The sequence below is a fragment of the Zosterops lateralis genome (assembly GCF_965231275.1).
Source record: "Zosterops lateralis genome assembly, chromosome: 11".
NCBI classification, from domain to species: Eukaryota; Metazoa; Chordata; class Aves; order Passeriformes; family Zosteropidae; genus Zosterops; species Zosterops lateralis.
In genome coordinates, this window is record NC_139771.1 from 3,035,573 (window position 1) to 3,061,460 (window position 25,888).

General features: G+C 39.8%; 1 protein-coding gene across 6 annotated transcripts in view; it reads right to left on the reverse strand.

Moving 5' to 3' along the window:
- PBRM1 (polybromo 1) overlaps positions 1–25,888 on the reverse strand; it is a gene marked incomplete at its 5' end in the record, with an annotated part of 56,992 nt that overhangs the window by 7,712 nt on the left and 23,392 nt on the right. For 2 of the 6 annotated variants that reach the window (XM_083869500.1, XM_083869499.1), the window contains 15 exons: positions 337–492; positions 8,103–8,304; positions 10,730–10,940; positions 12,109–12,292; positions 12,981–13,138; positions 13,427–13,572; positions 15,359–15,625; positions 16,192–16,349; positions 17,192–17,377; positions 18,166–18,377; positions 19,274–19,916; positions 21,328–21,433; positions 22,219–22,495; positions 25,140–25,237; positions 25,710–25,851. In XM_083869500.1, coding sequence (XP_083725626.1) covers positions 337–492; positions 8,103–8,304; positions 10,730–10,940; positions 12,109–12,292; positions 12,981–13,138; positions 13,427–13,572; positions 15,359–15,625; positions 16,192–16,349; positions 17,192–17,377; positions 18,166–18,377; positions 19,274–19,916; positions 21,328–21,433; positions 22,219–22,495; positions 25,140–25,237; positions 25,710–25,851 — 3,146 coding nt within the window. Of the gene's footprint in view, positions 1–336; positions 493–4,180; positions 4,340–4,374; positions 5,187–5,269; positions 5,744–8,102; positions 8,305–10,729; positions 10,941–12,108; positions 12,293–12,980; positions 13,139–13,426; positions 13,573–15,358; positions 15,626–16,191; positions 16,350–17,191; positions 17,378–18,165; positions 18,378–19,273; positions 19,917–21,327; positions 21,434–22,218; positions 22,496–25,139; positions 25,238–25,709; positions 25,852–25,888 lie in introns of those variants that run through there. The other 4 variants (XM_083869504.1, XM_083869502.1, XM_083869503.1 and 1 more) reach the window with 4 other exon arrangements.

The window sequence follows — 25,888 nt, forward strand, 5'->3', positions numbered from 1 at the left end:
TTCAAATAAGAAAAGGATGAGTTTAGAGATGCTGTTCAAATGACATAAGGATATGAACAGGCTAATTTCAGCTTTTCACACCTCTGATAAACTCAAACACAGTCAGTGAGGCTTTTTTTGGCTGGAGCAAAACTGCTGGAGCAGCACCACATTTCTCCAGCACCCTTTATGGACATGCTCTTGTGCCAGTGTCTTGCACACTCCTCATATTCAGCAGTGCTGCTGCTCACAAACCAAAGCCACGACCAGAACAAGCTGCAGAGAACTCCTGTAACAATGGGTTAGACCAAGTACATGACCATGAAAATAAAGAGGGAATGAGGATGAGGTTCTTACCGGGTGGTGGGATGCCTGGGATGCCTGGCATACCTGGCGGGAGTTGGTGGGGTGGGGGCACCCCTGGGTGAAGTGGCTGCATGCTGCCCATGCTAACAATGCCATCAACTGGGCCCTGCAAAGGTGGCAGCACCGGTGGATAGCCACTTATCATGCCTTGAAGGACACAATAAATTTCAAACATGCATCAATAACATGCAATATGGTCTACACAGTACGCACAGACATGCACTATCCACACACACAACACACGCCACAAAAAGCACCTTTAGTACAGCAAGACAACGCTACAATTAGTATCTTGCAAAAGAAAAAATAAAAAGAACAAAAACTAAAAATAAAAGCTGTAAATACGAAACACTGTACTTTTGATGAATTAGTATTTAGTGTATTTGTATGTTTCTCATGGGGCAATAAATGTTGAATACTCAGATATGTTAACACGAGGAATAAATTCAGCCACAATTAAATGTTACTAATGCAAGCAGTTATAATACAGCTTAAAGCTCTGCCATCTGCATACAGATTACAAACACAACACTGACTGGCCAGCCCCATGGACAGTCCTGCTCTGTGGGCTAGTTCAGAGGCCACAAAAAGAAAACCCCAGACATTTTCCTGCAGTACACATGCAAAACTGATGCACAAAAGCCCTACAACACTCACATACTTGAAACTAATGGCAGTGATGGGTGATTTTTATTAAACCATCTCCAGTATGAACTAAGGCAGTAACACAAATTTTATACTTGTGTTTAAAGTGCTGGGCTGCAGTAACTTATGCTCATGGCATTATATTGAAGTGAAAGGACTTAAAAGGAGCAGCTGCAGTCCCTCACAGAATTTCACTGTCCATGTCTGTAAGGTGTTTTTAGAGGAAACTCAGTGACACTGCAAACACTGTTCTGTGCTGCTGCTCAAAAATTTAGTTTTCTGTATGGGAGGGAAGAAAACCGAGAGCTTTCTCTGGCTTTGGCTCAGATTTTCTGCTATCTATGTAGTGAACCTACACAGTATAACTGCACTATGCTTGTTAGGCCCTGGAATGTTTTATTTAAATGGATGCACTGCCAGGTAAGCAAGGAAAGGGGTTGAAAGACAATGAAAAGATGACAGAGGACAGAAGCAGGTCTAGAGAGATGAGGTAAGTTAGAAATGCAGATTTGCTGGGGCTTCTACAGTCTGCTCCAAGAAACCACCGAGTCTTTGCCATGCTCCCTGTAATTCATAAAAGGCTTTCAAAACAGAGATTTCTGGAATGAGACTGGCCAAAGCTGTCACAAGCTCAGGGTCTAAACAGGAGGAGCAGCTCCAAAATAAAAGCTAAACCTGTCACTTCCTCAGGGTGTTACAGAAGTGAGAAATCTCTAATCTCAAAAGCTTTACATGGAGAAAACACCAAGAAAATGAAGAACTAATCTCACTCAAGTCTTCATTTTCCACAGGGCACCTAGACTGACATGTGAAATATGCTGTAGGTACCTATATCAAATATCTGGAACCTTATATCTTTATTACAGGGAAATCTGTATTTCCAATGGAGAAAGGAAAAGAAGAAACACAACAAAAGCCTGCTTGGCATAAAGAGCTTTCACACTGTGTCTGCTGCCTGGTACCTCCAGTGCACCCAAGCTGCTGACACATCTTCAGTGCAGTTAATGTACTTCTGAAGCTTTAGAAGCAACAAACAAAAAACTCTCCAAGGAATCAAACCCATATTTATCAATCATGGAAGCACAGTTCTACATTTCCAATTGTAATACTCAACAACTGGCTAATAAAGGTGCCATCAAATCTCCATGAGAAATCAGTTCTTGTAGCTCAGTCTGAGTAAGAGCAGCATTTTCTCACCCCATGTATGAACTGCAAACTATTATTTTAAATTAGCAATCATGGTCAAACTATTTCCAGCTCCCACGACTGTGATTTAGGATGTCTTTGAAATTACTTCTCCTGCTTTTTATTATAACAACATAAGGTTAAGTAAATTTTTTTTCAATACCTAAATGTAGAAGACACTAAAGTGCTGCACACTAAGAGAAATACATCTCAGAAGGCTTCCAGATTTCCTGGCCCTGTGGGCCATAAAGAAGTTCTGTGATGGAGAAGCTCTCTGAACTAGAGAAAAGCAATCCAAAGATGGAGGAGGATGTGAAAGAGGTCCAAACAGAACAAGATACTTCCAAGTAGGACTTGTGAAAACCAAAAGATGAGACTGTTTTTCAAATGGGCCACAAAAGTAGAGTTTAGAAGGATCTGTTCCATCATCTATTTTAAGGAAGAATTTCCCAAAGCCTAAGTGAAGAGCCTTGAGTGTTGATCTGCTTGAATAAGATAATGGCCTGAAATAGAAGTTTGCTGTCACAGGAAATAAGGTAGCATGTGTAGTTGGCAGAATGCACATTTTGGGGGAAGTTTTAAGCAAGTGTTAAGAGCAAGTATTACTGCCCATCAACACCTGCTTCCAAAAAATGGAGAAGGGACTCAGTGCCAAAAAACCCAAGAACCGAACCAAGAAAACAACCACAAGAGGATGGTATTTCTACATATTCTAGACTGAAGTAAATTATTTACAAAAGAGATCAGCACTGGGAAACTCTTCTTTTCCCCTTCCTTTTCCTTAATATATGCACAGATAAGTGTACACACACACACACAAACATACACCAACTGTAAACAGTTCAGATAGAAATTACCACAGAGTGAAAAAAAGCCAAAAGAAAAATGCAACTCAGTGTAGACAAATGCTTTGTGACCTGGAGATCATGAACCAACTAAGGAATGTGCCTTCAGTTAAACATCCATGCAGCCTATTTACTGAAAAGGGATTTAGAGATCATGATGAAAAACACTTCAGGCTGTCAGCTCAAACTAAGGCCACAGCCTATGAGATGGGAAAGACAAAGAAAAATGACAAAAGAATAAATGGAATAATTGGAATGTCTTAAGAGAAAGTTAAAAAGACCCCAAAACTCAAACCAAAACCCTCCAAATACTCACTTTTATCTACTTGGCACTATTTTGACCTTGACTGAAGCAACTTCTTATTTTAATTAGAAACTGGGGAAGGAAAATAACCTATCAGGTCACATCTAATTAATTTTCTCACCCATGTATGGCTGATCTCCATACAAGAATCTTCAGTGGACTACATTGTCTTCAGATCTGATCCTGAAAATACTTACTCTGAGCATACTCCCTATGAAATCAAGCCGGATTACAACTGGTAACGAGCTCAACACCCAGCAACAGGGACCTCGTGGAAGAGTTCTCCAAGCTCAGTTCTATTCTGAAAAATAACCTGATAAAACCAGCAATGTTGTCATTTTGTCTTTGTTTCTGCAACGGCTCTAGATCCTCATCTGCTCTGCTTGCCAGTGCCTAAGAGGCAATTCTACAAAGCTTTTGCTTGGATTTAAAATCTGGGTTAGACTCTGTTGGCCTCTCACCTCCCTGACAATTAAACCCCCAACAATCTCCCTCCTGCTTTACCACTGCCACAGATGCTGCATGCACTAGAAGACTATTTAGCTGCTGCCTTCCTGCCCCAGCAGGGCTAAAGGTGAACTCTGCAGGGCAGAGTGAATAAACACGACTGCACACTACCAGAACAGGAGCACTGCAGGAGGAGCACCCTGCTTCCCTGCACTTTCCACAGGCTACTCTCCACTGGAGCAAGTAACGCTGGACACCAGGCCACCGCTGCACTAGGCACGTTCATCATGAAGAAGGACTGAAGAGTTTTGAGCTTTTGCTTCCAATGTGACCCAAGAGAGTGTTCAGAGTTATGAAGGGGGTTGATAAAGTGGATGAGGAAAAAATGGTCATAGCTCCTACGTTTTACCTGCAACGGGTGTCAACTGCTGATTGAGCATTCCCATTGGTGTTGGTGGCGGCACCACCCCCATAAGAGCCCCGACAGGAGTGCCTGCCCGGGGGGAGGAATTCTGCTGCTGTGCTGCTCGCTCTCTCTCCTGCTGCTCAGCAACTTTAGCTGCCCGCTCTGTAAAAGTATTTTAGATTTTCAGTTCTGTTTTGTAACCCAGACTTTCAAAATATTATCTGTTCATTAAAAAGGACTAGAGTCAGACACTGGCATAGTTTAGTCAAATATAAAGTAGAACAGATGAATCTTTTTTTATACAGCATATGATTTGATTTCATGTGGCTGCAGCTAAGACTTTTAGAGAACCTTTCATGAAAAATATTCCACAAAGTTTTATCTCTTTCTAAAAAAATTAAAATAATTAAAATAAATAACTAAATTAAAAAAGAATTAAAAGAACAAATTTGATGATAATAACACCAGTGTTACCAACATGAAGCAGCAGTCCAGCACTAGGCTCGGTCCGCACTAGGACATGGCAAAACATTCCCTCTTTTGACACCACTGGCTCAGCCAAAGCAGTTGCAGCCAAGGCCAGCAGCTCTTGGGTGGATCCTCTACCAGCTGCTGTGGGAATTGAAGCCCCACATCTGCCAGGTGTGCCTTAAAGAATGCTACCAAGAGCAGACAGCAGTGCCAGCTGGTGGCACAGTCATTTGTAGGCTCCCCGTGTATTTTACTACTGATGCAGCTGAAAAGTGGTGGCAAAATCGGGGAGCATTTGGAAAGTTTCCCTAGTGCATACTGGTCCTTAGTTTTTGGAACATAACAAGCAGCTGTTTGATAAACCAAAAATATTTTTTCTCTGCTTCTTTCTGTCATTTCCCCGTTTTGTCCCCTATGAGGATTTTTGGTTTTTTTTTTTCTGAAGATGTCTAACTCACATTGTGCTGCTCACTGGAGGTCATGTGTGTCCTTTGTAGGATGAATCTGGTCATTATCTCAATCAAGTCTCTCACTGTGACTGCAAGAACAAAAGATCTACTGCAGGGTAATCTGACCAGAGGACAATTTTATATTAAGGGAAGGGCAAAGGGTCATGGGAAGAAGAAAGAAAAAAACAAAAGCCAAGCAAACAAAAAAGGAGAAATACTGAATGACCACTCCAGGTGCTTCAGGGCCATGTAAGTTCCTGCTTTGTTTATTCTGAATGTTGTGTCTGACAGGCACAATGAGGAATAAGGAAGAATAAATGGATGCAGGATACATCTCCAGCAAATTTTAACGACAGTGAATGCAGGGCTATGAGCTCTCTTGCAGTTGGTGAAAGATGGAAACTGCCACTAAGCCAGCAATCAAGGTCCTCTGTCAAAAGAAGGCTAAGAAGTTCATCAAGGAGATTAAGTTATGCATCCTGCCGCTGCTCTCACATCTATCACACTTTTGACTCCTCTAGAACCTGTTTGTGCAGCTTCTAGCACTATTTCCATACACTCAAAGATCAGCTTCATCTCCAAAGGCATTTCCTTCCTTCTTCCCATTTCTGCAATTTCAGGGAGTGATGACGACGCAGCGAAATTCCTATATTTAATACAGGCAACTCAGATGCAGTTGAGCACAAAATACACAAGATATTTAAAGCTAGATCCTGAAGTTGAAAAATGAGAAAATCCTCTCCAGAGCACTGCAAGCACTTCGGGAAAAGATGAAGCAGTTGTTCTGAGTCTCACTTACTTTTGGGCAGCTAAAAAACAAAAATGGTCAAACAAAAGCAAAAGAGACACTCTGATGAATGAGAAATTACTGTTAACTGTTCAGCTTTATCAGAATTCAGAGTGCTGAGGTTTGAAGAAGGACCTGATGTAGGACAGTACTCAAGTTTTATCTAGCCCCTATCCATGCCCTGACTACCATAGAAGTAACAAATGGAATAACACTGCCAAAGGGAACTCGAGGAGGTATCTGAAAGTTCAGCCTAAAGCATTCACTCTAATACTCAATAATAAACCCAAATCACATAGGCCAGGACTTGAGAACATTCAAACATTTCCAACACATCTCAAGAGACAGGAAAGAGACCTTATGCTTTGAACAGAGCTTTTCCTTACAACAGGCCTTTCCCTCAATCCCTTTTATTTTACTTTATTTAGCCATGCACTAACACTGCTTCTTTGTTACTCAATTATTGCTAAAAAAATCAACTAATACCCTGCGCATAAACCAACAAAACTTTCTGTGGGTCAAAATGGATCTAAAATGTAAACCACTTTTCACCAGAAAACAGAAGGGCCCTTTTTAACTGAGGTGTCAAACCAAGCCCACTCCCTGCTCCCTGGTTCACACTCACACCAGGGAACTCATGAATTTTGACTTTTCACAGGGGAAGGAGTGGAGTTTCTCTCCTTTCACACAGGGTAAGCAAACACAGTTTGGACACTTTGTTACCCCATCCCAACCCCTCCAAACCAAGTAAAAGTAAGTCTAGTTTGGGACAGACACCAAGCCAGGGAAACTGAAGCTCAAACTCCAAAAGCTTCGGAAAATTTTAATTGAGAAGGAAGATTAAAATGGAAGCACACAGACAGTCATTAACACAGTGGACAAACAGAGCCTTCCTGCAGAAGTGCAGGAATTTAAGCTGCTCTAAGCAAAGAAGCAGTGACATGCCAGCCATCCTCCTGATGAAGGATGAGGCTTTAAGGAGGGATCTGCCAATAAAAAGATCACACATGCACCTAGAAGGATGTAAAATGAAACAACTACAGAACAAAGTAAGGCCCCAGTAGTCTCACAAAGAAAGTGTGTTACCATTTCCCTCTGCAGCATTTGCAAAGCAAACTTGCACAGAGCAAAGGGTACTGTGCTATCCTCCAGAGCTGCAAAGAGGTGCTACTGAAAAGTCAGAAGGGACTGTGGTGGCTGAGAGTGGACAGTGACAGCATGCAAGCTTCCAGCCTCAAGATCAAAGCTGCCTTCAAGTTATGAGTGTGCAGAAAACCTATCAAATCTCATTTCAAAAGTTATAACTTAATTGGGCCATGACTTTCAAGGGTGTAGAAATGTTCCTATCCAAAGTAGCATTTTCTTTCAATAATGTTGCATCAGTACAGTAGTTAATAGGGTTGACATGCTATTAACTAGAGAAATAACTATGGATGTTAAGCCCATGTATTTGGCTTGGGTAAGGGCTGGCTGTTAAAGATCAGTTGCATTTTATTTTAATCAAATAAAAGTTAAAACACAATGATTATTTATCAGAAGGGAGGGAAGGAATGGAAGGAAAGGAGGGAGGGAAGAAAAGGAGGGAGGCAAAGAAAGGAAAGGAGGGAAGGAATTGAGGAAAAGAAGGGAGGAAAGGGATGAAAGATAGGTCTAAAGTATCTCATGATTATGAAATATTCCTAGGCTTAATTCAGGATATGAAACCTCTTGACAAAATCAGTTACAAAAGTTGATTAATACTGTACTGAAAAATAGGTTGTATTTACAGTACACTACAAAGCCTCTTAGGGCTCTAAGTACTGTTAATAATGAACTTTCCCTGCTCTCCTGTAAGCTTTTCTTACCTGCTGCTACAGCTCTCAAGAGCTTCTTGTCCAAAATACCCATCAGTCCTTCTTTAAGGAAACATTGACAAAATATTTTTCCAACTGACTTCTAGCCCAGGAGCTCCACATCACTTCTACCTTGTCCCCATTTTTTGGTCTTTGTTAATTTGGTTACTTGTGGCAAAGACATTTAAATTATCAGCTGTGCTCTACATAACTGAAACATGCTCTTTGCTCCTCTTTAGTCATCCTTCAATATGAACTTCTCGTTAAAGTATGTCCAGAACACAAACGTAAGTATTTTCTTTTATTAAGCCCGTCATGTGAACAACAGAAAGTGCTGAGAAAGAAAAAAAGGCAGAAAAGAGTTCAGCATTTCAGTTTTTACTTACCTTCATATTCTGCTTTCTTTGTTGCTTCCAAGTTTCTCCATTCAGTTCCTACAAGCCTGCTGAGCTCTCCAAAGGAGTAGTCTGGGTGCTGAGCTTTAATCACAGCTCTCATCTCGCTGCTAAACAAGATGTACCCACTCATGTTGATCTTCCTTTTTGATCCCTCCTTCTTGGTGTTGCCCTTAACAGACTTGGGAGTGGACTGTGAGAAAAAGCAGTTATGACCACAAGTGTACAAAAGAGAAGGCCAGAAGAGAACAAAAGGAATTGTGTCATGTCACAGATTTCATCCATTGAGCTGCTCAGAGATGTTGCCAACACAGGTTGAGTAAAATATTTTATTTGCCATTGCACATTTTAGGAAAATGCTTCCCCACTTCTTCCTTGGCCTTTGCAATGCCTACTCTCCCTTGTTCCACCTTCTAAATGCTATTTTGCCTGCCAGACCTTCCTTTCTCTCCTGTGTTCACTTCTCATTACGTAAGTAGCCATTTCTCCCTGAAAAACCAAAGCCCAGTTTTGATCACTGTTTACCTGCACCACAGATTCACATCATGTCCTTATGTTGATGAGCAACAAAAATTCTGCTCCTTTGCTTTTCCTACTATGGATGCCCCTTGGTGAGAGCTCCTTGATGTTTTCAGCCACTAAAAAATTAACCTATTCTGACATCTCTGTACTGAGATGGCACAGCTGGAGCCTCTTTTTGAAGGCGCTTCCACCTATATTTGTCATAGAAGACCCTAATTTATCCATACTCTGACCAGTAAGATCCATAAATGTATCATCACATCAAAACGCTCTGAAGGGCTTTCTCATACCCTAAACATTACAAATCTGTCACAGCTTGAAAAGTGCCATTGTTTCCAAGTATCTGGTGGAGGTAAAAAAGGAAACAAAAATATATTCAACTGTTTCCTTCCTCTCCTGAAATCCTGACCATGCTACTGACTCCTTCTACTTGCTGCTTTGAGCCCACAGTTCAACTCTCCACTCAGCCAAAACCAAAGTTTTACTAATACCAAAATTCTTAAAAAGTTTTATCAGTTTAAGCAAGATGAACTGAGGGCCCATTTAAATGTGATTCTAAACGTCACTGTACTAAGTTGCAATCCACCCTTGAAGTTGTCATTATGAACCTAAAGACAACTTGTCTGCAGAAAGTGAAGAAAACTTCACCCAGGGTTTGGGGTGATGAACAGAGCACATACAATTCCATCCTGGCTTCTTCGGCAAGCCCACACTGGCAGATGGAGAATTCTCAAACCAAAAAGAGGGAAATCTAATTATATGTTTGGCCCCTGATACATCTGCAAATAGAGAGCTACAAGTTTACCAGCTGTTTTAGCCTATGTAGTTCTTGCAACAATTTTGGTAACAGTAACCTAATGTAAAAGCCTCCCCACCAGTTTGGGAGGGCAAACAGGACTTGGAGAAATCATAAGAATTCCGAATTTGGTTCTTGCATTCTCAGTTCTTTTCCATCTCCCATACACACACTTTAAATGGACAGTCTTTTCCACTGGAGCCAGATAAATGCATATTTACTTTCAGGCTTGTTAAAAGAAGAAATCAATCAGAGCCCCTTTTATGCCTTTTCTCAGCCATATTGCTGAAGCAAATGAAGCTGCACATCTTTTTTCCAAGCACTTTGACTCAATTCACAGAAACTGCAGTAGGAAAGCATCACCCACCCATCTGCCAGGCCTCACAATACCACAAATTCACTTGTCTTGTCTCCTCACTTAGGTGTTGTAAGAGCTTCTTTGTTGGCAGAAGAAAAAAAAAAAGCTTAAAAGTTCTGGGGTTTAACAGTTGTTAGATAAAATTCCACTTCTGTTGGAACACTCTTCAAGATTTTTCAAGCTGCCATTATAAAATTCATCACATTAAACAAGAGCAGTGAGCAACCTTGCAAGGGAAAATGCATTTGGTGGTTGCCCACATAGCAAAACATCACACTCAAACCAGGCAAAAGCTTTCAACTTCAGCAACTCTTTCTACCCTGGGGTCACATCCTTTCAACGTAATGCAGCAGAAATTCACATTGCTGGTCACAAAAGTGTCTGAAACTCCCTCCTGTTCCCAGCAGATCATTCCCATTGCCTCTTTAAGACTGGCATTAGCTTGGATGTGGGCGTGTGCTGACACAGATAAAGGATTTAATCCAGTTGCAAACCAACTTTTTTGGTTAGTTGAATTTTCTAGCTAAAGCAGTTCCTCATTCTGCTTTCATACTCAGTTACACAAATTCCAGGGCTTGTGTAAGAAAATTTATATAAATCATTATATTATATATTCATTTGAATTTTATGTAAAGGCCTGATACTTCTGAATAAGTGTCACAGAAAACCCCATTATTAGAAACAACACTAATACATAAAAATATACCCTGGATTTTTCTCAGCTGAATGATTTTCTTTAAAAATATTTTAATGGAATGAAACACTATCACCTGGATAACGTATTGGATATGCCAAAATTGTTTCATGTCATTTACTCCATATACTTGTAAACTTCAGTACAAATCCTTTGTTTGTATATGATAAAATTTTAGTTTCTTCATTTGGATTGGGAAAAGAATGTGGAATATAAAGGTTTAAGGGGTCCTGAAGGAAAGTCCTTACCTGTGGTGGAGTATAAGGCATTATATCCAAATCACTGGCTAAGGGGGCCTGAAGCTGAGGCATAGAAGGTGTTTCAGTCATATCCCCTTCCTCCTCTCCCATCTCTTCCATGTCTTCATCACCTCCTTCCAACTCAGCAAATTTTGCTTCCAGCTGCTGAATCTTCTTTTCCAGTAGAGGAGATGGCTCTTTCTGAGGAACTATGGGTTTTCTGGAAGGTGGAGGAGGAAGACAAAAAGCAGCTGAGAACAGACTCATATCTTCCAAGAGAAAGAACTTGTTTTTGAAGAGAAAATAAACTTTTCTTAATTTCTGACTGAACAATATAGAAATAATGGTGACGAGAGGTGCCTATGCTTCATTTCAGAACCCTGAGCAGAACTAATTTTGTGTCTATGGCCAGTGTTTCTTTTCAGTCACTTGTTAGAAGGATGTTTTATGAGTTAGAAGGGGATTTCAATACAACTACTTAATTTCTACAATAGAAGGCAGTTAACACCACAGCTTCCTTAGATTTCACATTTTACTTAAGTTAGAACTTAATATTTTTATTTTATTAATATGAATGTTCACCAACAGGTTTTCCTTACTCATAATGACCACTTAAGTATTTTCACAATATCCATAAGAATGCACCAATCTGACAAAGTAATGACTTTTCTTGAAGTCAGAGGAAGAAAAAGAAAACATCCATTGGTATTAAGACCATAAAAAGACTGATGCTATCTGGATTTCTTCCCAAGAGTGTGGTTATCTGAAATTACACCTCTGACTTCTATGATGTCCTGGGTCAGGCTGGGATGGGTTAATTGTTTTGGATCTGTGAGTCAATAGTGTGGATAACACATTCTGCTCTAATTAGTGCTGAACAGCTCAACATCAAGGGCTTTCCTCTTCCCCACTCTGTGCCCCAGCAGGCTGGGGCTGGGCAGTGATTTGGGAGAAACCAGGACAGCTAAGCCAAACCAGCCAAGGGGATATTTCATACTCTGACACTGTGCTCAGCAATAAAATATGGGGAGAAGGAAAGGACAGGGTACATTCCGGGTTATGGCATTTGTCTTTCCCAGTGGCACCATTCCATGTGCCAAGGCTCTGCTTTCTAGGAAAAAGCTAAACATCTGTTTCATAAGCTAAACCTGCTGATGAAAAGTGGGGAATCAATTCCTTATCTTGCTCTGCTTGTGCATGTAGCTTTGCTTCACTTTTCCAACTGTTTTTAACTTGAGCCAGGAGTTTTTCTTCCTTCTGCCCCTCAAATTCTCTCCCCTATTCCACTGCGGGGCAGTGACCAAGAAGCTGGATGGGGGCTTAGCTGCCAGTCCACAACAATCCAGAAGAGTGCTCAGGTGAGCCCCTCATTCCCCTCACATTTTTACCTAAAATAGTATATTTCATCATCTACAACTTTGGCAGACAGTGAAAACCTCTTCAACCCCTTGAATTTCTTCATTTGTTTGTCACTTTCGTTGTAGCGGCTCTCGCAAAGAAAAACATCGTTTTCGGAGATTTCTGTTGGTCTGCAGGAGAGGAAGTCTTTGAATGACAGAACCACACACTTTCCTGCAGAAATGAAAGAGCTGGGTAAGAAGGCAGCCACACTTGCAGACTTTCTTTTCAAAAGTGTGGAAAGTCCATTCTTTTGCCTGTCTTGTAAGTCTGGAAGATTCCTGGAATTTAGCGCAACTACGAAAAATACATCAACTGATATTCCAACCAAATAATGGCGCTCACAAGAAACCTACAGCAACTTAATGCAGCTTTTGGATTTTTTTTTTTTTTAAGAGCTAGAGAACCCACAAAATCACAAGCCCCCATGACCACTGTCAGTTACCATACTTATCACAGCATCATAATTCCAAAACACAGTACACAGCCATCATCTTCTGCAACAAATGAAATTTCAACCTCCTCCTCTTCCTCCTCCTTTCAACTTTCCAGGTAATATGTACTGGAGTAATTACATTAATATCCAAGAGTAATGGGAGTTTTCTGTTCTCTGTTCTCTGGCGGCAAACAATGTTCACTTTCATATCATACAAGTAATTCCCTCATTGTAAGAAAGCTTCCTTATAGTGAATTCTCACCACAGGTCCCACAGGCAGGAATGGATATTAGAAACTCACTGAACAATATCTCCTCCCTCCCTCAGTGAAAAAGGCATACTTGGAATCAAGCCTACACATTGCCTTCAATCACTTCAGACTGTGTAGGAAAAGATGTCCATCAGATTAAAGCTGTTAATAATTACCTAAAATGCAAGTCATGGGACAGGTCTCCTCCAAGTTACTCAAAAACACCTCCTTCTTGTAGAACATTTTAGTTGGCTCATGCTCAGTTTCTTCAGGATGTATAAAGATTGGACCAAAGAAATAGGCGGCTCCATCTCGCACCCACATCTTCTCAATTCTGCACAGAAACCAAACCAGCAACATAAATGCAAAGCCATTTCTCCCAAATGAGGCAGTAGGATGTTCAGGAAGACCATCAGTGGAAAACGAAGACAGAACAGCCAATTCCAATGTACAAGTGGACCAGGTTTCTATTAGGCAGCTAAAATTCCACCTCAACCTACCAAGACTTTGTAACACTTCACTCACATTTTTTCCCATTCTCTTTCGCACCTTTTTGCAACCAGCCCCTTTTATCCAAGTTATTTTTACAGCTGTAAACTGCAAACAAAGGAGCTGCCCCTACCTTCCTACTCGAGGCCGCACCAGCCCGTGTGATTTTATGAAGACACAGTCCCCAACCTTCAGCCACATGTCATTGTAGCAGAGCTGCTCAAAGTAATGGCAACCAGGTTCCCCATTGGACATTTCTACTGGAACATCTTCTTTGTCCTGCAAAAGAAGAAGCATTTAGAAACTTGAGGAAGGAGCAAAACCAAGCACGGAAATAAAGAGATGCCAGGTACCAGTAAAGGGCTTTGCCCTATCTTGGTGTTAACAAAAACAACTAAGCACTAAGCAGAGATGTGTGCACAAGTTTCCTGAATTAAAACTGCAAAGCTGAAGACACCTTCCATGTCTGTCATAAGCTTTCGTATTTCACAAAGGTCTAATTTTGCCAGGATAGTAATTTATGGGGTCTTTTTTGTTCAAGTCCTTCAATGTCAAGTGGCCAAGCCAAGCCTTGTCAGCTTTGATGGTTTGAAGCCCAATAACGTGCTTAGGAAGCAAGAACTGAATATATGGCCAAGCTAACAGACACACACAAAAAAAGATTCAACTCTCTTATACAATAATATGAACATTCCCTGTATTGTTTACAAATTCATACCATCTGCCCTATTTAATTTCTTACTTTTTAGTAAAAACTCAAATTGTGCCTCATTTAATCTTTCAGCCTGGGATTCCAGGAAGCCAAAGAAACACAGGCTGTCTCACCAAGGCATGGAAGGAAAAGACACCATGAATTTTCCTTCTCTCATCTTTTGTCATGATGTGAATAAACAGACTAATACACACTAGGTATCTGAGAATGGGTGTGCTGGGTACTGTGTTCTCAGGTTCTGTTAGAAAATACAAAGTGGATTTTTCATGGTTTTTTTAGTGATTTGTGATATTTAATGTCTCTTATTTTTTCATGGCTCTAAATTTATTTCAGACAAAACTAATTAAATTTAACTGATTTTAATACATTTACCTAAATTTATTTGTTTTCTTAGTCTAAGTATAATTAATAACCATTTTATCCACTATGTTGGACAGAAATATTCTTAAGCATTTTGGCAATAAACTACTTAGTTATCAACTACAGACAGGCCCCAAGCAATACAATAATATATGTATTTCTTACTGCTGCCTAGCTACTGACCGCTTTACTGAAGTGCTACACCACAAAGCATTTCAGCACTGCCATGAACTAAAATGAGACTTTTTGTTTTACTGGTGCTTTAGGCTTAGGGCAGGCTTTACAGTAAAAGTGTTATTTTCTGGAGTGGTAAAAAATCCAACCAACCCCATCACGTGGCCACAAGAAAGATGCTTATAACAAATATTTACACAGTTTATTGTTTTCTGTTACATCTATTTATATTTTGTGTTATTTTACAAATGTCTGTAATACAATTTATAACAGAAATATTATATTCTTTAAAAGCCAGGGATCCCAATTTTAAGAGAGGGTTGGACTGAGACAGACGTAGATACGACCAATATGGTTAATTCTACAAAGTCCCTCTATTTCATCTAAAATGGCAGGTTATATACTCTTTCAGATAGTTTACAAATACAGACACATTTTCATTGGCACACAGCAGAGTAAAAAATGTAAACATACATTGTTTGGCTCACCCTTAAGGTGGCCTACACCTGCATGCTAACAATTCTATTCAGTGACCTTCAACACCCTATTATCTTTCCCAAACACCTTAATACCTAATTCTAACTATGCCACAGCTAACTGAGAAATTTTTTGCTGTGTCACAGGCCTTGGGCCCCAATTTAGGCCTCAGGTTAGGCCTCAGTCAAGGTAGTTCAATATCTATATATATAAATCATGTTTTCTTTCCCTAAGAAATTCAGCAACATTCTTTATATTTTATTGTGGTGAAACCCAAACCATGAGGGCTAATATTTTGTCACTCTATATCTGTCAAATACAAACAACATTCCCCTTGCATACCTTTTCAAGATGAAGGATACTTTCTCCCACCTTACTGTCCTCCAGTGTTTCACTGTGTTTCTCCTCATCTACTTTGTCTGTATTGGCAAACACAGAAGCAACTCTGACCACAGGCAGGGGCACATCTCGTGGGACGAATCTGACAGAGCTCACAGGCATGGTCCACAGTTTAATCTTCTTAAAAGACTTGGTCTTCGCAGAATAGCGAGACTCGCACACGTAGACATCCTCATCTCTGAAGTTTTCAGGGCACAATTTAAAATATTCCTGCAGATTGAAGGAAAAATAGGAAATATTTCAGCAACGCCCACACCCCACAGACTCACACTGAACACCCTCTCATGGATTTAGTGCTTTCTATGCTTCTGTCAGAAGGCTTTTTGCTGAGTTTTCTTCTTCCAGTTTGACGTCCAAGTTTTACTAAGAATAACAAGAAACAAGAAATGTCACCCTTGGAGAAGGAGCTAATTCAGTACGGGTTGGCATGTGAGAAGAGTTAGGTTTTATTCATTTACCAATCCAGTACATTAACAAGTACAAGATCTGCAGCCTAAAACCAGCTTCACAACATTTCTGAGCTTTGACTTGGATAAAGGACGCATTCACCAAGCCAGGGGTGACCATAAGCACAAATCAACCAGCACAGGGAAACTCCAACACCTGGGTGAACCACTTATCTCAGGAAGCAAAGGAAGATCCCAACAGCCCACAGAAGCAAGTCATACTTTATTTAGGTATTAGTGGAATGTGTCTGTGTTAAGGGTGCCTACAGCTCTGCAGGAAATAGCAGAAAGCTTTACTTGTTTTATAAATTAGTCTGAACAGTCTCTCACCTTGACAAACATGACCACACATTTGCCTAAAATTTTGCTAACAGGAACTTTATTGTAATAATCACTTTTAAAAACTTCTTTCTCCAGGAATTTTCGTGTTGCAAGGTGAAAAGTTTCGTTTGGTCGATAAAACCAGCAGCCATAGAGCCATTTCTCCCCTTTAAAATAGAAAACACAAAAAAGAGAAGGGAGATAGAAAGAAAAAAATGTAAAATTACATTCTCTAGTGCATGAGCCAAGTAAGAACAATTAGCAATTGACTGATTAATCAAATGACCATGTAGTCATTTATACTAAGGGCAATCTGCTTTTCAACAGGGCAATAGTCAACTTTTCAGAAAAGGAAAACAAGGTTTTTAAAAAAGCCTGCAAATTGTTATTTCTCTAGTAAAACCTGACTCAGCAAACTAAAGGAGAAATTTGTTCTTATTTATAGATCTTGACTTTCAGGCCTTGAAATGGCTTTGAAGTCCACACAACAATCACCTGGTTATTTAAAGAATCTGAGGTAACTGTTTTTAAGATTTTTAAGAACTATTTCTTTCATTTTATGCTGTGACAAATTACATGATGACAAACTCAAATTGATAACAATGATTTATAAAGAAGTTACAAATATGTACTATTTTTCTAAATCAAAGGAAACCAGTGCCCAACTTTGGTTCAGATTTCTCAGCACAGAAAAACAGTTCTTCTGCACCTAAACCACAAGGAGTCCATCCCACTCAGAATCCCATCCCTGCAAGGATTACAATTTGAGGGTAGGTAGATATGAACACCAAAAAAAGCACATGCTGTCCAAAGAATTTTCTATTTGTACTATTCTTTAGAAAAAAACAACTCAGAAACGACAACAACAAAAAAAAACACCCTCACTGCTCCAAACAGTTCTACAAATAAAGTAAATAACATCTACACAGGAAAAAAAGTTAAATTGGAAGCTTAAAATAATAATAATAAGTTTCACTGTAGTGTTTTCCTGCAGCAAGGACATCCTTACCAGCTGAATCTTCCCAGAGCCTCTCAATGCAGACGATGTGGGGCTGCAGGTTGGCCTCTGCAGGCTCCACATACACATAATCCCCCACATGGTACATGCTGTTCTTGAAGCTGCAGTCCTGGCTGTAGGTCCGATGCAAACTTGACAGCCCAGATGATCCAGAGGAATCTTCACTCTTTTCAGCTTCTTGTTTCAAGAAGGGAAAAACAGATGTTAGTAATGTCACATTTCCATATTAGCCAGGATTCCTGACGTCAGTGCCTCACTCTGAGCCTGAAGTAACCAGACTTTATTGCTGCTGCCATCTATGAGGGAAGATGACCATGTTAGAAAGAGGATTCAAGGACAAAATTGCCAACAGCTCTGCTCCTTTCTGTGGAAAGGAGCAATTGGAGACCTTATTTATTCCTCTAAACATGGTGCACAATGGAACATGGACAGAAACAACCAGGAACTGTGAAATAAAGGACCTTCAGAGTAGGCCTCATGCCCTACAAAACAGTGCAAGCCCACTTCTCTTCACATCCACAGTAGCCAAAACACAAAAGGCTTTTCAAACCTCCATTCTTTAGCAACTGAGCCTGATCATAGACCACAGCATCAGTATTTGTCAAAAAGAGAATGACTAAAAGGTCAATGGGAATATTCATTGTTAGGTTTATTATCAGCAGAAAACAAAAGTAAAAAAAATCTGTTTCTTTTTTAATATCTTTGAAATATTACTACTACCCCAATGCATTCTGATTAAAGAGTTCACATAGGGTTAATATTTACCTACTTCTCTTTCTTGAAGCCCTCTGGCCTGGCTGATAAGGATCATAACAAAGTAAGTCTCTCATAACTTGAAAATGGAAGACTGGGGGACAAGCAGACTATTGAGGTCCTTTCAGCAGGCAAAGCTGCAGCAACATATCAGACGTGTGGCTATATTTTTCATTTAGTACATTTGAAATTAACGAAACAAAAGTAGCTACCTCTCTTCTCCTCCTCCCTTTTGAGCTTATCCTCCTCTATTTCTTTGGGCAGCTTTTCCTTCTTTTCCTTTTCTACATCATTGTGAAGATGCTTGGTGGTGTAGCTGAGAGCAGGTGACAGCAGAATCTCTCCATTTTTACACAGTTCATCTCGAATTTTAATGAAGAACTGCTGAAGTTCCACTGCATCCTCATAGATCTCTGAATCAGTCCTGTACAAAAACATGAGCAACAGAGAAAAAACACAGTTTGTGCAGGGTCAAACCAGAGCCTAAACACACTCATCAACCACCACTCTTTGTGATCAATTGAAAGCTTCACTCTGCCAACAGATTTCTGTGCTTACTCATAAGCAGCAGCAGAGACTTAAATCCATGAAGCATTAAGTGAAGCTTCACCTGTTAGTCCACTGTCAATTTGCATTACAGTTTATCCAAAATAGTATTTTTGTATACATCAGTCCTGAAATGCCAGGAAAATCAAAGGTAACTAGTTGTGACCAAGACTACTTGTCACTGGACCTCTACAATCTGTTAACCTCTGAAAACTTGAGTAATAACAGCACTACTAACAAAATTGACTTATTTTAATTGTCCATACTCCTCTTAGTAGATGTTTTAAGATAATTTTCTACCTCCTCTCCACAGTCAAGGTCTCATCTGCGCATTCCCTAAAAGGCTACTGAATTCAAGCAAAACACTACAAAAAGCTGCAAGCGTTAATTGTTGCATTGTTGCAAGTGTTTTTGCATAGTGTTACCACAACTCTCCCAAGTGTGATTGCCTCAAAAGAATAATTCACTATTTGAGCACTTAGAGAACAGCTCTCTTCACTTTTTCAGTTTGAAAGTTAGCAGGAATCTGTTTGTCGTAAGGTGCTCCTTTGGAAGATAATTGTCAGAATAATCTCTTAGGAGAAAACTAACTCACTCCTTGTTTTCAAATCAAAGCAAACATTCCCCTGAAGACCTGATAAGAGCTTGTGAGATCTAGTTTTCTAAACACCCATATCAAGGAAAGCAAACACTTTAAAAAGCACTTCAGGTTTTGTCTAACATTAAATGCAAAACTCGTGATAAAGGATTCCTGAAAAATAAGGGTTTGCTCACCTGTTCATTCTCCGTGCCCTCTCCAGTACCTCAAACATGTTCTCCTGGAACAAGTCCAATCTTCTATAGCGATTATTTTCAACATTTTTTCGGATAATATCAAAAGTCAGAGGAGGCTTATTCGGGAAGTTGGGATCAACAGCAGGAATCTCAGCTAAGGAGTCGCTGTAGCATCTGCCCTCATCATCCTGGTGGCTCATAACAGATACAAAGAGGTTATGGATAAGTTCCTGAATCAGCAAAGTGACATTGGGTACATGAGAATCCTCATCTCCTTCTATTTCTCTCCGAGTTTCAAGCAAAACTTTGTGGAGGACCAGGGCGTCTTTATAAATCAAAGACTCCGGCTCATTGTACGTGCAGGCGTTATTGAACATCATGACAAAGTCCTCCACCATGGAGTCAATGTCCTGGTACTTATTTGCCATCATGTGGCTCCTGATCTTCTCCATGTCCACGGGCTTTTTGATGGTGAGGTAGTAGTCGGGGAGCTCGGAGCGGGAGGGCAGCCGCAGAAAGATGGCGCTCAGCCGCCGCCCACGCTTGTCCGTGTAGTTCTTCACCGCCTCGTACACCTCGTTCAGCTTCTGCTGCATTGGGGTCATGTACTTGGACTTCTTGGGAGAAATGCCACTCTTCCTACCTAACATGACAGAAACAAAAAGGCAGTTAAAATGACAAAGCTGAGAACTTATACACTTCTGTCGCCCTGATCTTTCTCAGCCTTCTGATGTTTCTGTTTTTGTAGCAGAGTTTCTCACGGATTGTTATGTAAACAAAGTGATATTTACATTCCTCTATGGAGGAAGGATAATTGATGGATTTCTAGTTTGACCAGTGGGATTGGAGAGGTGGCAACCTCATTGTCCAATCCCTGGTCATTGTCCAAAATCTATATAAGTCGAAGCTGAAAAATAAACCTCTCTCTTTTTGCCCTGACAACCTGATGGTGTGCGTGTCATTCGTTTTGTGTCCTATAGTGACACACTTCTTTGTCAATCTCCAGTTTCCACAGGAGAATTGTTCATGGAAGAACTTCATGGTGTGAGCACAACATGGAGCCCCTTCCATTTCTTTATTTTTCATAACTCTATGAATTTTTTTTTTAATGCTCTCTCTGGCAAACACAGAATATGTTGCTCCATGCTCCACCTGGCAAAGGCCTCCTCAGCCTTCAGCATGGAAAACATCTTTTCCTACCTAATATCGTTAACAAATTCCTCTAAACTCATTTTGGTCTTACAGCTCTCCATGAATTTGTCTCTGTAGCTGTTAAAAATCCTGTCATCCCAGGGGTTTTGCTATCACTAAGTATTCAAAATATTATCAGATTCCTTTATGACGTTTATGCCACATTAGAAAGGATTAGTACAAGTAAAACGTAAATCAAGGCCTCTCATGGGATTATCAGGTTGACTTTTTGATTAACTCAGGATCTCTGTTACTCCATTGCACAGACTCTGCCTGAGAGTTCTCTAGTTATTTTCTTTAAGGTTTTTGTGCAATTTTATCCATCTTAGTTTGCTCAGTTCTGAACACATACTAAGACAACATAAGATTTGAGTAGTAGCAAGTTTGTAAGGGCAACAGCTCGAGAACAGACATGGCAAACTTCATTTCCACATTTTTCGTGGCTTTTAATAATCTGTCAAACTGAGTTCACTTTTTTTAATTTTTCTGTGGAAATCGCAGACATTTAACCAGTGAAATTAAAAGGTTTGTTCAATTTGAGAAGCCTCTTACTTGACTGAGCACATAATGCCCATTTAACATCTGGATAACATTATATGACTAAATCTTAATCTTTCCACCCATTCCCAAGTCTTTTTCTTTACTTTAAGTCACTTTTCTTAGAAATCACTACATGCAGCAACTTAATTCTATTGTAAAAAATAGACATGTCATTGCTATCAAGATTTTGAAAATATAATTCTGCTTTCCTTGTCAGTGTTATCAACTGTGCAGAACATGTCTATTATAAAAGGAAGATCTGTTCACCTATATTGTGTTTTAAGTATTGAAATGAGACAAGGTAACGCACAAGGTTGTCTTACTTAGCTTTAGTTTAGGGGATGCAACATCATCATCTTCAGCCAAGGGTCCCAGCTCTTTCCTTTTTTCTTTAAGGATCTTTTCCAGCATATGGGCATCATTGTACACCTATTAATTAATAAAGTAAACACAATCCAACCAAAACAAGGTTTGTTGTGTTTAGACTAGTTTAGAACTAGCTCCTAAGAAACACTTAAATGCTAGTTTGGAAAAGCTGAAAGCAAAACTGAGTATTTTAATTATAGTGTACATTTGAGAAATAAGCCTTTCTTTTTAACTGACTTGCACAGGTAAACAGAATGATGGCACTGTCTAAATCAGAGAGCTACAAATGTTGAAGACATTATCCAGTTAAGCTGCATTTCTATTCCAAAGACTACAAAATGGCAAGGGGCAGCTGTGTTATCAACTTCCTCACCAAACCCTTTTGTTGAGCAATGAAAGACTCCTTGAACCACTGTGATTCCACCAAGGTACAAAGAAACAGCCCTGAGGTCTTCAAACCCAATCCTGGTGATGAAGTCCTGTGCAGTAGCTGATCAAACTCCTTACCAGAAACAGCTGGAGGTTTCTTACCACCACCCTGCTTCACATCATTCTTACTGCCTGAGAAACATCATAATAGAGACACATCCAACAAAATACTTCTAGATGAAAACCACATTCCTTTCAGACTCATTTTGCTGAACTAAACAAATTGGGCCTTCTAGTCTGGTATCTCATGCTCTCCACTTCCATGAAAACAAAGCTGTTCTCCTTCTAAGACATCCCTTCTCAGTAGTTCTAAGAATTTCTACTTTAGTTCAATAAACAATTACAATAAATAATACAAGCAATAGCCCAATTTAAACCATCCTGGCAGCAGTTTATGTCTGCAAAGCAGCAGTGAGTACCTGGGAGCCTTCCTCATTGTAATGCCTGGCGTTGCGGAACATGAGCTTCATGTCCTCAATCATGGCCTCCTCCGCCACGTACTTGTCATTGCGGATGTTGTGCTCTATCATCTTCAAGTCCATTGGCTCCAGGATAATTTTGTAATAGTCTGGATAGTCCTTTTTGGATGGTTTAACCATGAACAGGTCACAGAGGCGCCTGCCCGTGCCGGGCTCTCGAGCTTCCAGAACCGCGTTGTACAAGATCTTCATCCGCTGCTTTCGTACGTTCTTTTTACTGTCAGGGTAAGAAGAGCACAAAGGAAAAGAATAAATGTCACTTATCCCCACTTCCAACACTAATATCAAAATGGTAGTACCCTCTACCATGAGGAAACAACCAGAACCACCTAAACACACACAAGAAGTTCAATAGTGCACTAGAATTTGCAAATGACAACAAGCATCATAACCAGGAGCCTAACACAGAAACAGGAAACAACTCCATTCTCTCATTGGCCTTCAGTTCACATGTCCTACAAAATAAACCAACTAACTCATTTTTCAAATGTGCAAAGGCCAAAAAGAGCTCTGAGCACTTTCCAGCTGCAGAGAGAACAGACCAGGCAGCATCACGCATCTGAATCCAAGATCTCGAGATCCAGAGTGAACAGGGTAAAAACCTCCAGTCAGTACCTTCATGATTATTTCTAATGAACACAGAATATCAAAGACATGAGCTATTTATCGCAGAGTAATTTTGTACATTCTTCAGTACCAAGTAAGGATATCAAGGATGCAGTAGAAAGAATTGCTTAAATATCTGTCAATCCAAATGAAGTCTGAAGTCAATAAAGCTCACCAAAACTGCAAACCCAGGTAGAAAATGGTTCATGCTATCCCCACAAATTTTACAGTCACCCTTTGTGTAGCTGTTATGGTTATCGCAAGAAATCTGACAGCACAACCAAGACACAGCTTATCACAAAATAGTATATGGCTTCCTACACATAGAGTGCATGGCCTATAAGCAAATTAAATAAGAGAGAAGAAAATTTATGACAATAATATATAGTCTCAGCTCAGATACTGTGGCACTCAGCAATGCACTCATTACGAGGCACTTGTAAACAGGCTTCCAATCTGCAATGTCCTTACAACTAATTCAAGTAGTTATAACTTTGACTGTCATATTATCTGCAAAGACAACAACCATCACAAAAACTACCTTGCAAAATGTGCAAAATATCCCAGTACAACTTATTAGAAACCAAACTGCAACACAGCTTTCCCATTATGTGGATCTTTTCATCACACATTTAAAATATACCTAATTCAGCACAGTCTCATGCCTCAGATACCTCTTACTTCCTGATGAGATCAGTGAAATAACTGAAGAAAACTAGTAACAAAAACCTTCAACATGCATGTTCTATAGGCCAATAATTGCCACTGTTGGCAAATGTTGGTTAGCTGTTCCCACTAGCAGATGAGCAATGCCAGAACATGCCAAATTCCCCCTTTTAACATGTTTTCTCACTCATTTCAACAGACATAGGCAAAATAAAACCAAAGCAGAAACAGCAAAAGGCCTGCCAGTACTCAAGATTCATGTCATGCATCTGATACATAAAAGGGGACATTCAAACAACTTTCTTCTGGGTAATTGTTATTTTCCCAATAGGATGTATTTTGCATGGCTTACTGGTTTCCTTTTCCAGTAACATTTTGGAATTCCTCCCATTGCTTCACTTCTGTGATCAGCAGCATTTATGATCTTCTTTTCCTTGCTATCCTTCCACAAGTGAATGGATAACAAGTATCGAAGAAACAACATTAAAAGCCTTTTCAGGTGCTCTTTCAGGCATCATTCTGATCTCCCTTGCCTATGAACACAGGAAATCCCTTCTTCCTTTCCCTCTTATATTGTTCTTAGATGAAAAGACCTGACAGATTTTTTCCTTTTAAGCATTTCAGTGTTGTCTGGCACAAGGTGATCAAAAGCAGCATGAGGTTAGCAGCTCACTGATGACAATTTGACTTGCTTGATTAGGTTAGTACTCCTTTTTGAATCTGAAGATCACAAAGCTAGCAATTTTTGCAGTTTGTTCCTTCTTGATTACTTGATTCTGTGGTCTGCTTTTCTTTTCCATTACATTTCTTCTTCCCAGCATCCCTAGACTGCACCACCTCCTAAATCCATGTTCACATTTTCTCTCTGAAGATTTTTAATAACTGTACATTTTTGCATTTATTTGATTGTTCTTCAATGACCCTTTGCTGATGGCTCTACTCCATTCCCCTCCTCCCCCCACAACTCTTGTTCCTCTGACAAAACAAATAAATATCCAGGATGTTCACAGGCAACACCAAAGAAAGACGCTAAACTGCAATTTTACACTGGCTGTTGCTACCACTGCAATAATATTATCTGAGCTGGGATTTATTTCAAATGACACCATAAGGCAGACTGGAGAAACTACCTCTGGCTGGAGTGAAATGCTATCAGCTATCACTGTAAAGAATACCTTCCATAAGCCATCATTATGCTCAGCAGAAGAGTCTATTGCAAATCACTGAGAATTTGGTTTCTGTTACAGGGCCCTAAGCAATCAACCTCTTATAACCAGTTTATCTATTTGTCAGGGTAAAATAAAACAACTCCCCCCAAAAAATCCTGAAATCCACTGACAAAATCATCTAATTCAGTGCATATACAGTGCCCATTTTACTTACTGAATTGATGTTAACAAGTGCCAACTAAAAGACCAAACTAGGGAAATAATAGTCAGCAAATAGTTTTGAATTAATTAGAAACGACAATTAATGATGCTTCAGAATTACAAATCCTTACACAAATGCCAAAACCCTGGTTTAATACTCCTTTTAACAGAAGGAGATGCAGGAATGTTATGGCTTGCAGGAACTACAGAAGCAGATACCTTTTCCTTTTTGAGCTTCCAGTATCAGATGTAGCAGAAGAAATCATGCTGTCCCCATCCTCAATGTCATCTCTCCTAGCCAGCTCTTTCTTCTTTGCCTGAAAAAAGAACAAACCCCTGAAGCCAAACTCACTGCTTGACACTTTCAGAACAGAATTAAAGAGCAGTAGAGTTCTTTCTAACTGACAGATCAACTTTTGAGGAACCAATTTGAAAACAATGCCATTTCAGACTACAGCAGTTAGCTGGAACACTTAATGAAATCTGAAGGGTTTTAGCCTTATTCAATTACATGCAAACTCTACAAAACCCCTACATCACCAATTTTCTCACAATTTAATTAGGTTAGGAGGCACAGTAAGGAATAAAGTGACTGAAAGAAATCACAGAAGGCAGCAAGTGGGCTGAGGAAAAATCACTTAATGATGCTCTCCATTCCCATACTTCCCCCTAAGCAAGAAAATACTTCTGCAAATAAGGTCCAGTTAAAAATTATTTTGGAAAAATATCTATTAGGGAAATAAATTTACATGTGAAATTATATCCTTCTGCTTGTTCTCCTCCACATACCTGCATAACCTGCTGCATTTTCAGCACTCTTTTATAGATGGCAGAATTGGGGACATTGTAGCGCTTGGCATTTTCAAACATCAAATTCAGATCAGCCTCCAACTGATCTAAAGTTTCGTACTCATGGTTCTTCAGCTTGGTTCTGCAAGAGAGAAATACCAGTCAGCTATTTCACTTGT